This window comes from Lepisosteus oculatus, chromosome 11 (assembly GCF_040954835.1).
Source record: "Lepisosteus oculatus isolate fLepOcu1 chromosome 11, fLepOcu1.hap2, whole genome shotgun sequence".
Lineage (NCBI taxonomy): Eukaryota > Metazoa > Chordata > Actinopteri > Semionotiformes > Lepisosteidae > Lepisosteus > Lepisosteus oculatus.
The window spans coordinates 4,191,904-4,205,272 of NC_090706.1; the positions used below are offsets into that span (position 1 = coordinate 4,191,904).

Consider the following 13,369-nt stretch of genomic DNA (forward strand, 5'->3'; position numbering starts at 1 on the left):
GGGAAACTGCTGGCCACTCAAGCTCCACCCAGCTGGGCAGGGCTCACTCATGTGCTGCCATTTTGGGAGTTTCATTTACATAAGGTCAAGCATCTACCCTAAATCATACATGGGCTATGATGTCTGGATTAATAGTTCAAATGATAAATCTCTCAAATGTCAGTAAAACAAAAAAGGGAAATACCGATATAGTCGGGAATATAGCATTGGAAGCTGATGCAAAGCAAGACAAGGTTTCTCTTCAAAGGAAGTGGGGATATCAAGCCTTCTAGGACGACAGTTACATATGTAAAGTGTAATTTTTATGACAATATAACGCAATTTCTTTATTATAAAAGCAATATGTTTTCTGAGAGGACGCCATACTTTAAATAAAAGCTCCATTTATTTATTCTTCTTAAAAATTAGGACACAAAACTTCTTACTGTGGCTTATTATTCCAACACCAGCAGAAAGCAAGCATAATTGCTCGACATCAAATCCAGCCTGTTATAGGAACATGTAACACTATCATTGCATAGACATTGATTTCAATTATATATACATATACAGTAAATATTGAATAATTCAGTCTAGTGACATTTCTTGATGCCAGAGAGCAGTTCTGGATACATAACCATGTCAGAAAAATCTCCAGGCTCAAGTTGATCACAAGCAACATCTTGTATTGATGTATAAAGGTTCTTTTTACAGTTATAGCCATGTGCTTTCATTTTAGGTTTACTTATACTGTACCTATGAGTTTCCTTCCTCTTCAAAACACCGGCAAGCATTGCAAGTAAAGTCATTTTTTACAATATCAGGATCACCAGACTTTCACCAGGAAAGCAGGTTGAAACGTTTCCCATTTCATTACAAAAACTGAAAACGTAAATCCTACATAAAGGTCTATATAGATGCAGAACTTCCTCTAAAGCACTTTATTACAGGCTATTGTCACCTGCCTAACGCAGGCCTGAGAAACAGTAGAGAGGACATGATTTGCTTTATTACATGGAAATCAAGGTCATTTCAATTACAAAAAATGAACAAAACATCAACCAGGAAAGAATGCTTCAGCCAGGGGGGGGAGAAAAAGGAGATAAAATCCTTGATTTTGTTGAAAAGGCTCAGATTAAACATCATCTGAATGAAAGGACTTAAACCTTCCTCCAGAGTGCCCCAATACAGTGTAAATTACAGGTTATTAACCTAACCCTAATCCTAAATCGCCTGTTTCTAAGGATTGGGAAGGCCTGTTCATGGTGTTGTCCCACCCTGGGCCCTGTGACTCCAGAATTGACTCCAGTTTGCTGTGACCCTGAACAAGAATAAGCAGTTTTCTGATGGACTGTTGGAATGTTAATATGGTAATTATAAGTTATAGATGAAATAAGCAAGTAATTTGTTCCGTTAAGGCAGATAATTCTGAAACAAATCACTCCTGTGTGTCCAACCTTTTTTCAAAGCCTAAGAGATACAACAGAATCCTAAACTTATTTTAGGGTCTCTTTCTTAACCTAAGAGTGGCAAAAAAACACCAGATTCCAAACAGCGCTGAATGGAGGTTTTTGACCCAAACAATCTTTGCTAACTTGTTAATACTTTTAACACGTGTCTTGCTTAATAGATCACAGTTAATTTATTCTAGGTTCTTCAAAGTTTGTGACATACTGCAGTCGTTACCCAGAAAACCCTGCACCAGGGATGGAGACCCACGGTCTAACTTAGGGCTGAAGCCTTCTGGGTTTCAAAAAGGAAACTGTTTAGCTCAGTAGCATTGCGGTCCAATCGAGACACTGCACACACTGTCTACATACATCCGTTTTAACAATGAGGGCTTTTACAGATCAGAGAAAGGAGAACAATAAAGTTCACAAAACCTAGAAAAGTTCTGTGGTGCCACTTTCTGAGTCCGACACTCATTGACTACTAGTATGCACAACACTTGGATACACAGCCATGGAAACACTGCTGGTGAACACTAGAGTATCATAGCACTTTAGCCCTGTTGCTCACAGGTTTAAAGATTTCAACTCCTGTTTGCCTTCTATTAAGTGTCTGGTTTGCGTCCTTCCAAACAGCATGGGAGTTTTCCAATGCAGTGCTCTCAAGGACAGGACCGAGGACCGAGCAGCTCAGTACTGGCTCAGTTATGAGTGTGTATCCTAAGAACGTAGTAAACTGCACAGTTCCAGTAGACTTCAGACTTGTTCCACGGCTCCACCAGCTTTGCTGCTGAGATGTTATGTGTTCTCCAAGGAAGAGGAGCTGTGCACAGACACCGGAACAGGCTCGGTGTCTGTGGCATAGAGGACAAAGACGTTCTGGTGCATCTCCACCCTAGGGAGTCTAAATTCGTTTTCCGTGATGCCATTTTCATTTCGATACTGGCTTCCTGAAGCACAGCTGTTGCTGCCCAGATTCCCCATGGGCAGGTTGGTCTGAGCTGTTGAGGACCACATCTTCTTGCGAGACCTTGTCCCCAGTACCCGTGAGACACGCGTTTTCCTGTAGTGGGAAAAAACAAAAAGAGGAGACAATTCTGGTTCGGGTTATGAGGTAATGACTAAATTTTCTTCTACTGCAGTTTTTAATTTTTGTCTAATGTAACAGAGAAACTGGAAAACCGATAAATTGAATGAAACAGACTGAGTGTCTGTTTGACAAATCACACGGAGCAGAATAGATGTATATTGTACTTATTCTAGACCCCAGGAGTTACTGATCCTGTTGCTTAAGCCCCACACAAATGCAGGTTTTAGCACAAGTTCGCACTGAACTCCTAATTGACTTGATAATTGGGTTAATTTGAACTGTATGTCCATTTTTGGCTTTTACCCACCATAAAATCACAAGTTAGGTATAATTAAGACTTTGTAAATCTTAGCACAGAATTGTAATAAAATAGTAATGTTCAGCAATCAAACAGTTCCAGTCAGAATCTAAAAAGAGCACAGGGCTACATACAGTAGCTATTAGTTAGGAATTGTTTATGTAACTGGAATGTGTTATGTAGCGTGAAATATTTCTGTAGATTTTTTTAAAATAATCTGAATATTTTACCTGTTATATATCATTAATATGATCAGGATTATTCCAAGTATGATAGTAATCCCAATGACAATTACAGCAATCATAGCCCCCGAACCTGAAAAAAATAGACAGCAGTTTTAATAGAATATTTTTGTCTCATGAGTCATTTATACCTACAAGTGTAGGATCACAGTGTCTTGAGAAATGATCCTACAATATTCTACAGGTTAAATCATAATGAACTTTGGGCTTTAGTGTCTGAAGTCACAGTTAATTTAACAAAGAGGATCTAAATGATTGTGGTGAAACACTCGGCACTGACAAACGTTACACAGGAGCGACTACTTCCTAACGTGTTTTGCATTAATAACTTGGTGTTATGGAGTAAGCTGAGCAAAAACTCATTTACAACGGGACCATAGGAGTTCATCACTTCTACTTAGAAATGCAGACATCTGCCGTCAGTACCCCTTACCTTGCATTTAAACACACACCCGCTGTATGTGACATGAAAGAAATAACTGTTGTATGTGATGCCTCGGGAGTAACTGCAAGGCAGGGGCAACATTAGCAGCCATTGTGCCAGAAGTGATAATATTTTCTGTGATTCCAATACCATTGGTAATGGTCCCTCAGACACCCAATCATGGTAATAACCTGGCTGGACCCAGATTGTAAACCCCTCTGTAACACTGCTGGAATGCAGGATGGTGTGGGGCCTACAGCTGGTATTTGTCTTCTCCCATTGTCCTTTGGAAATGGCTGCTTTTGTCACAAATTAAACACATCCCAGACCTTCACCGAACTGTGCCATTCTGGAAACCCTACAAGAAACAAGCAAGCGATGCAACGCTGGCGTCTTACTCTGAATGAGAATCTGCTCTCTGGACATGGTGGTGGTGTTCAAGGGAGCTGTGGTGACACTTGGCACTGGCTGGACTCTTGTACCCTGCATCTTCAGGGACCTCCTGGAGGAAAAGAAAACATTTAAAACTGAACCACGTTTGTGTTTTTTTATCAAATAAAATAGATCTCAGCCAGGTGAGTCCTCATTTTCCATTTTAGAAAGGTGTTGAGATTTTAACTTTGGACACAACAGGAGACCGGGTGAGTGACAGGGCACCTGAGCAAAGACAAGGGCACGGTTCAAAGAAAATATCAGCGAGATTAAACGGGAAGACCAGCCATCCAATTTCTAACCACTTCATCTAACACAGGATCCTCGGGGGAGCTGGCGCCTACCCTGGCAGGCAACAGGACAGGGTGGGGTACGCCCTGGGCAGGACGCCAGTCCATCCATGATCAGACACAGACACTCACACACTCACACCAGGACTGGCCTTCCCAGAATTCACCTACTAGTACGGCTATGGACTGTGGGAGGAAACTGGAGCTAAACTGGCATTCATGAAGCACACCTCAGCATGTTTAATTAGGCCAGAAGTGGTAGCAGTAATTGTTTCGAAAAATTAATTTTTAAAGAGGTTTTAAAGATGTGTCAGGATGAGGAATATCCCCAGAGCCTACGTGACATGGAGAACTGCTCTGTGTGAAAATAAGTAAAACATCTCCTTGAAGAGACACACTCATTCCTACATTAAGTCACAGGAATGAAGCATGGTCACCTGGGGCCTCTTAATTACGCACTTACATTGACAAGAATGATATTCCCTTTGCCTGTCAGAAAAAACATCCTATTTATTCTTGGTGGCTCTACACACTGTACTATGCCATATAACTTTGAGTGCTTAAAATGTCAGTTTTTAATTACTTAATTGTTTGCAAGACTTGCTGTTGTGAATGAGTTGTTAAGGATTCTGGAATCAGAACTGGAAGGTTGTGTGTTCAAATTCCAGGTGAGACACTGCGGTCGTAACCTCGTGCGAGGTCCTTCAGTCAAAGCGCTATAATAAAATACCCACCTGTTGGAATTAGCAGAAATGTAAGTTGCTTTGGATGAAAGTTTCACCCAGATGAATTGAAAATAACTAGTTAAAGGGTAATATAAGAGTTCTAAGAAGTATAAGATGAGGTGATTAACAACTGACAGTGGTGAGGGAGAATGACATTAGACACATTTCAAGCATCCAAGCAGAAAAAAATAATGAAGGAAGGAAATCCATTCCTCCATCCACTTTCTAACTGCTTTGGCCAATTCAGGATTGTGGGGGAGCCTATCCCAGCAAGCAACAGGCACAATAGATTTGCAATTTTGGTATTAGCATTTGGTATAAGCAATTTGCCCAATGAGGAAATCAGGCTCAGAATCACAATCAAACTCAAAAAACGTTCTGCCTTCTGGAAACATAGTATCTTTATGCCTGCTCCTTCTATATTCCAAAACATGTGAGGATGGCTTCAAGTATAAGCAGATTTTATTTTTCTTGCCTTTTTAGACACCAGCTTCCCTGGGGTAGTGTTATAGGATGCTTTAGATTACACAATATAGCTACCTGTGAACAGATTGCTCCTCTAAACTTTGTTCATTAAGAGCTAAACTTGCAACCTTTCACAACTAATTACATACGAGCACACCTAGAGATCCCGGACAGCCTTTGTATGTTTCAGAATCTGACAGAGCCAGAAGGAACTTTAAGAATGCAAGATGGAATGCAGTAATGACATGGAAAACAACAGATAAAAACGTCACATCTTTTACATTTCGCATAAAGCCAGTGCTGTTGATGTCAATGAATAGGAAAATAAGCATCTGATACATTCAGGTGCTTCAGGTCCCTTCTGTCAGAGGAGGTGGGGAAATGCCCCTTTATTCTGTTCAAGTTATGCTTTACAGGTAATGGGGACTCCCCTCCACCACCTCCAGTGTGAAGACCCACCTGGATGATGCGACAGCAGCCAGAGTGCGCCGATACTCTCACCACACACCAGCTACCTGTAGGGAGAAGAACAGAATGATAAAGCCAATTAATGGATGGGGATTATTAGGAGGCCATGACTGTTGAGGTCAGCAGAAAACCTCTACTCTTTTCGAGAAACACCCTGGGAATTTTTTAATGACCACTAAGAGTCAGGACCTCAGTGCTATGCCTCACCCTGATGTCGTCACCTTTTTATTACAGTATAGTCTTTTTATCTGGAGGCATTAGGACCCACACACTGCAGGGTGAGCGCCCCCTGCTGGCCCCATGAACACCTCAAATTACTGACGTATCTGCACCTTACATTGTTTCATTTCCCAGTGCAAATTCCTTTAGAGTCTCAGAGTTTCCGGTTAGGGGTTATGGTATTGTACATTTGGAGTTTATGAAACCATTTGTCGATGACACTCTATATGATGTTTCTCGGTTTCCTTGAATGAAAGGTTTAGATAAATAATACTATCGAAGTACCTCAACAGTTATAAGCATTTTCAAAGACAATAGAAGTGATATTACAGCCAATACCTAAATATACAGTATTCTAAGCCATTATACAAAGTTTGTAGTATAACAAGCATTTGAAAACAGCAAATATATGGTAAACCTTCAGAAGAGAATGTCACCAGGGAAATATTAAGGAGTTCCCATGACAATCTGAAACACAGAAAACATTTAACAAGGTTGGATCTTTTTTAATTGATTCAATTGGACAATTTTGGTGTTTTTCACAAATGCCCATATTGTTCAATGCAACAGTGAAGACCATCAAGAAAAGCCCTGTGCTTGCTCCTTAAGTGCATTTTGTATAGTCTATACAAGGAGACACATCTTTGAAGATTGCATCTGACCCTGTTTGTTACAGATGCTGTCAAGGTGTGGCTGATTCCTATCTGCATGTGTTCTGGGAGTGCCCAGCGGTAAATTACTTTTGGTTACATGTGACTAATATTCTTTAGGATGTGACTGATGTAGCTTTGCTTCTTAGCTCTTGACTGTTCCTGTTCAATGACGGTTTCCAAGTTGCTATAAATCTTCAGACACATAATAAAAATCAATTCTACAAGGTTGGGTGGAGATTCATTTGCAGACCTCATAACAATATGCAGGGCTAGAATACACTCTGACAAGTGAAAAACTGTGACTATGCTCACATATGCTTTTCCCTCATTTAAAATTGAATTTTGTATGAACTCCCCATTCTTTCTTTTTACCTGCTGTATTTAATTGTTTTGACTCAAAATTAATTAAAAATGCTCAAATACAGATATACACCATTCAATAGTTTTAAGAAATTTCTTGCTATGTAAGTTGCCTGTCTACAAATCTGAGTTAATAAGATAACATTAAATGTATTCAGGAAGTCACAATGCTGACTGTGTTTCTTTAAACAAAATACTTCAAAGGTGTCAAGACCTTCACAGGCATTATAAAACAAGAAGTTCAGGTGGGTAGCTGCATCAGCATCGGTAGGCTACAAAAGAACAAGTTAAAGGTTTATTCCATGTTGAAAAGACAAAAAAGGAGACACAACATTTCGGCTGTGGAGCCTTCATCGGGTGTGACACTATTATAAACCATTACAAAACAAGAGTGAATTCACAAAAAGGAAGGGAATGTTTCATTCAAAAGCTCTATGAAGATCCATCATTCCATGTCATCTTAATAACAGATATATAAAGTTTTTACCTGCCTCATTAAATATTATTTTATGGCTTTTAATTTGCAAATTTGACGATTATAGGATAATCTATTTAAAGCACAAAGTGATTTGGCTATATTCTTAAGCCCAGTTCTTAAAACAAGGCTTTAGCCTTCACCCAAAGAAATGATGGGCAGTGGAAAACAGGTGAATTGAAGGGATCAGTTCCATTTTAGCGTGACCTCTTTGATAAAATAAACTATTCTCAGGATAAGAAACCAGAGAACCAGTCTTTTTAGGCCTGTGTCCATTGTGTTTCAGATATGAATCAGAAAAGGGATTAAGGTTTCTAGGCTATAAGCTCCCTATCCAGTTTTGAGAACGTTCAGAAACAAATGATCATTGTTAAGTCAAAGATCAAACTACACTGTGCATAAAGACCTCTTTTCAGAGAAAATACCATAGCGTTATTTATAAAGCTCTCCCTCATGTTGTTACGAATTTGATACATTAAAAAATGCAAACATTATTCTAGACAGGCTGTACGCACATTCAGTATACTGTATGTCTGATATTCTGGAACCATTATCTATCAGAGGCTGTTTTTTTCAGTTTCTGAACATTTATATTTTATTTTAATTATTGGTATACATTCATAAACTATGCTTTATGCGCTAAATTATGCCATATACTGACATTACCAATCACTTTTTACATGTGTTGATGTCTATAATTATCTTCAGGTTGTCACTGAAAATCAGAATGTGTTCTCCAGTGAAGTACCTCTTTAAATGACCAAAGGAATACATCAGAAACAACTCTGTATTGATTATTAGGTGAGAGGAAGAATTGGCCTTTCTATTCATCAGAAGTTTTACATGTTCAAACCTAAAGCTTCTCCAAAAGAGAGCACCTCAGATTCTTAAGCCTTTTCCCACTTATTGGACCTTAAGCAGAACTCAGGTGCTCCAAAAGAGAGAAAAATCCCATAAGCATAACCAGATACCTGAGCCCCCTAATAAAACGTGCTGGATCATGTATTAGCAATAGACACCAGTCAACACCCAGCTAATTAAATTCTTCACGATTGTGCACATGCAAATTTGCAGTTTCACATGAGCAATTCATTTGTCCACACTGATGGGGAATAATGCAAGATAACTGCACAAGGCTGCATAAGCAAAACACTTATTGTGCTGCAAGACAGAAATAAGAATCTTCTGTGTCGCTCATTTTAGATGGCCCATTGCATAGTGATATAAGTAAGCATCTTACACTGCTCTGTCTAGCTGTCCTATGCCGGGCTACCATGTAGCTGCCAACCAACTTATTTGGTTGGGAAAGTAGCATGAGGAAGGAGAACAAGAAAATGAGGAAGCAGAATTCAATAGAAAACTGAACCATGAGAGAATCTAGTGGAGACCCATCTGATTTCCTACAGTGGTTGGGGAGGTTTTGATTTAGGACTGCAGCAGGCAGCCCACACAAAGCGCCTGCTCTTATCCAGTGCTCTTATCCACCTGTGGCACATTCCTCAAATGAACTACACGCGTGCTCCAATAGAATGCTTCAAAATGACTGGCAGGGCACAAACTTAAATGCATCATACAAAGATAATTACAAGGTGTGCTCTGGCAACAGCTCATTGGACTAGATACTGCAGAACCATTTGGTTTATACAGTAATATTAATACACCCAAGAAAATACACCCAAATTATTTTATTGTCATAATGCTTTAAGTTCATTTAAACAGGTAAGTGCAGGCTAAAATCCCCATCCTAACTCTGGCTAGTAAAAGGTTAGTGGTATAAGAAACTACTATTTGATGAACCCCAGCCAATGGGCTTCTATTAACCAATCTTTTATTTCCTTATGCCTTTTGGCTGTAACCAACTCGAATCCTGCTCAAGTCCAGCAACAATACCAAGGTGATGTTCAAAATAAAAACACGGGCTCTGTAGATCACCTGTTGAATCATAAAATCACCAAAGTCCTATAGTAATACAATCTCAGATGCAATGTTATAGATCCAGCTCCAAGCTATACCTGAAATATACAGCAGCATTTCAGCTGGGGGGGGAAGGGTTAGCAACCTGAAATAAAGACTTCAGAAAGACACACACTGGAGAAACCATTAAATAAACCATTACAACACTCTTTCTTTTAGAACTGCAGCTATTTTTAAAAAAGGGGGGCTCTCGTGGAGAACAAAAGACACACTGTTCAGGTACACTTTTCCTGAGTCACCTTTATTATCCTGTTTTCACATGACATTATTTGGAATATTTTAAGAAAGAAAAGCCGACTCTCCACATTTACAGTATTTGGTAACCACATTTAACTTCCTCATTATATACTGTAGGAAGCATCAGTCAATTTCCCTGTTTCTTTGTTAACTTAAATGTCATATTTCGTGTACCTGCGTAGCACACCTAAAGGAATTAATATCTATAGCAGAGCAAATATCACCCCAATACAAAAGACTCAAAAAGATACAACGCTAATCAGAATTTAAAAAAACAAATTCAACAGTGAACTTTCATGATGGTATTAATGATATTCAAACATCTGCTTTGTTAAAACAAAATCTTTGGTTATTATTTTACGCAAACTTTGAATATGACATTTCTGAAAAATTCTCATATCATGTGATTCTCCCAATCATAAGGATGCTCCTGCCCTGTTATGAGTTGTTTGTGGAAAATGCCTTTTAAAGGCAATCGTGAACTGAAACGATGCTTTTACCTACACTTTGCCCATTAGTGACACTTGATATCACTTACTCTAACCCACTTCTTCTGAGCTCTGGAATATAACACTCTGGAAACAGGTACTGTCATAAACAAAATCTCAAGCTCGGCAGGAGCCAAGGTCAATATTTGAACAGTCAACCAATGTCAAGAGAGGATTTATAGGACAACAAAAGCAGCTGCTAGTTCCCTTTTGTATTTATTTCAAAGTAATTTATTAAGTGAACACTGGACAGCAACGGCTTAATTACCTGCGAGCTGTACCCTCGTTTGGTTGGTATGTCAGTTATTAGTCACTCAGACTGTGAAAATGATTTTAAAAAATCTTCCTTTACTCACGTAAGAATGAATGAGCTTCCCCTACAGTATATTCTTTAGATCAAGAATAAAACCAAGGAAAATCTAAAGTACATGATCACATTTTGTGTGTTTGTCCAGCTGGACCTGATTTTTGCCCTTAACAAGAAAAAAATCATTCAGGTCAATGGCCACGACTTAATATGTTATGAACTGTCAAATTGCACATTTCTGCTTATTTGATACACTCAGGCATGAAGACTAGACTAGATTGACTCGACTGGATATGCCCATCAGAGGACAGCATGTCTCTCAAAGTTGCAGCTAAAAGTTCAATAGATGTCATAAACCTTAACACAGGACTTCCCTTATATTATTGAAGCTTATGTAGATGGAAGATGCTTTAAAAAAACATCTGTTAAGTTGTTTCTTAGAAATGGAGCCAGATTTTTATTTTCATTTGTAAATGGTCTCATCGAATAAAGCAAGCACAGCGTGCCTTCAACCAAAATGCTTACATAACTTATTTATATGACTTACTGAATGACTCAAATAATAAGGAAAAGGCTACAATTGTATTTTGAAAACGTTCAAGGCTGAGAGAGCTGAGAGATAAATGAGAAACCGGGAAAATGACTAAATTACACATGAGCCTGTATCTCATTAGGAAAAAAACTTAAGTCAAAAGATAATTCGCCTTTAAGCGAGTTTCGCAAGTGTCCACAGTCTAGCATCTGTAATGAATTGGGCAGCGGATTTTACAGGCACGGTGCTGCAGGCGAGAAGGCTCCATAGCCCCTTGTGTGGAGTCTGGACGCAGGCTGTGTCCCAAGGCCAGGAGCAGAGCCATACACGCAGTGAATCCTTGAAACAGTCTGGAGTTAGAGCATTCGATGCTTTATTCGTGAGTAGAGAGCTCACTCCGTGTAATTGCATATGGAGCCAGACGATTTAGAGATCGCCTAATGCCTTACTGCAAGGTGATCTCAGGTACTACAAGCGCCGCATTTCATTTACAAATGTCTCACAATATCAACCAATTCATGGATGCTCTTCGGTAACAGTATTTTGTTTCTGTAGTATTATAGCGACAATTCTCAATTCGCCAGGATCGATATCCCGTTTTAAAGACATGTTCACGATACCTGGTGAATCACAAGTTCAACAGAGCAACGTGCTTTACTAAGACAGTACCCAATTGTAATGCAGAGATCAGATTTTTTCCTGTGAAGTATGACCTCAAAATAGACACTAGAATTATTGTTACAAGATTTGACTTATTTCATAATAGTTTAGATTGTTATATAAAATATTCTTATAGTTTATAACCAGCGCAGTATTTGTTTTTTGTTGTTTAACAAAAAATCAAACAAGTCATAACTATTACCTATAAACAAGTTTAAATATGTAATGGCCATTATACATTATATACAGAAATATTTAAATACAAAATCGATTGTTACAATCTATTATTATTATTAAATAATACCACCTAAACTAGAAAACACAAGAAATGTTTCCCTCATAGAAGCGAAGGAAAGGAGATATCTGAACTTTCAGCTTCCTGACCTGTGTAACTTCCATTAGCCTATATTGTTTCTAACTTGAGAAATAATCAGTAATACATGAAAAGAACGACGAGCTGCGAGATAAGTGAGCATCAGACTCGACTCTCCTCACCTTACCTGTCCCCGCAGGTGAAGCTGAGCTCCTGCCGTCTCTGGAACTCCAGCTCAGTCTTCCTCCGGTCAGTACTCCGACCTCCGCCACCGCAGAGTCATAGTCGGACTTGGGGTTTAAGAAGGAGCGAGAGGCAGAGAAATTTCTCCAAAGCCTCCTCCTAGAGCCGATAAAAGTGTACAAGCTCTTGATGTGTGAACGCCATGGTGCTGTAATTCCTGCGAGAGCCGGTTTTTCTAGTTGAGCTGCCTCGGATCTGCGCTACAGGTGATCAAAGCGTTCAGCTATTCGGTTTAGTGTGTGTCATCCTATGGGCTTGTGAGCATGCACAGAGCCTGCCCACTGCCTCCGCGTCTTACTGACCGAGCAGTCACCCTGCTTCTCCGCTCGCCGCTCACACAAAGGTTGTGTGTTTTATAGATGCCAAACAGCAAAGATTTTATTACTCAGTGACCTGTTTGAGTGATTTGACGGGAGACGTAAAGTGGCAAGTAGAACTTAAATGCAAGTTTAATTAAAACTTAAGGTTTTTTGTAGAGCAACGCCTGTCGTTTCCTTTGCTATCTCACTGTTAAAACAGTGAATGTCTTTATGCATCTCCTCGGGAAAGTGTCTTACATCACTAGAAATACGCACGGGAACAAATACGATCTGCACCTACAGAACCATTCCGTTTTCTTTTCCTCACGTCGAGTGTTGGACCGCTTTTCCCGCTGAAAGCTTGCCCATTTCGCTCATCTTGCCACGGAAATGCTGTCCTTTTGCCATGGAAGACTTCTGTACCAGTACTTTTTGTGTTTAAAAAACTTACTTCAGCTCTTAGAAAGCTGGGATGTTATTTTGTGCATCTGACGACTGGGACTGACAGCTCAGGAGGTGACCAAGTCGGTTTTCAGATGGATGTTCGCGCACACATCGCAGACTTACAGAGACGGCCTCTGTACAAATCCCCTGTTGGCGTTAAACCCCGAGACGTTTCAGCTGTTTCCACAGTGAATCATATAAGAACAGCTTTTAACAGTGAATAGTATCAAAGCTACTTACATTATTTTCTCTGTCTAGGTTTTGTACGAGGTATGATAAGCCTCAGGCAGCTCAGAGAAAAGAC

At 39.5% G+C, this 13,369-nt stretch overlaps 1 protein-coding gene across 1 annotated transcript; it reads right to left on the reverse strand.

Moving 5' to 3' along the window:
- Positions 1-366: 366 nt before the first annotated feature.
- ncmap (non-compact myelin associated protein) lies at positions 367-12,502 on the reverse strand. The gene is made up of 5 exons (XM_069195424.1): positions 12,267-12,502; positions 5,853-5,908; positions 3,880-3,983; positions 3,046-3,130; positions 367-2,490 (listed from the first exon to the last, which is right to left on the reverse strand). Exons 3-5 carry the CDS (start codon positions 3,968-3,970, stop codon positions 2,226-2,228), a joined length of 441 nt encoding a protein of 146 aa, XP_069051525.1. The 5' UTR covers positions 3,971-3,983; positions 5,853-5,908; positions 12,267-12,502; the 3' UTR covers positions 367-2,225.
- Between the last annotated feature and the right edge of the window lie 867 nt (positions 12,503-13,369).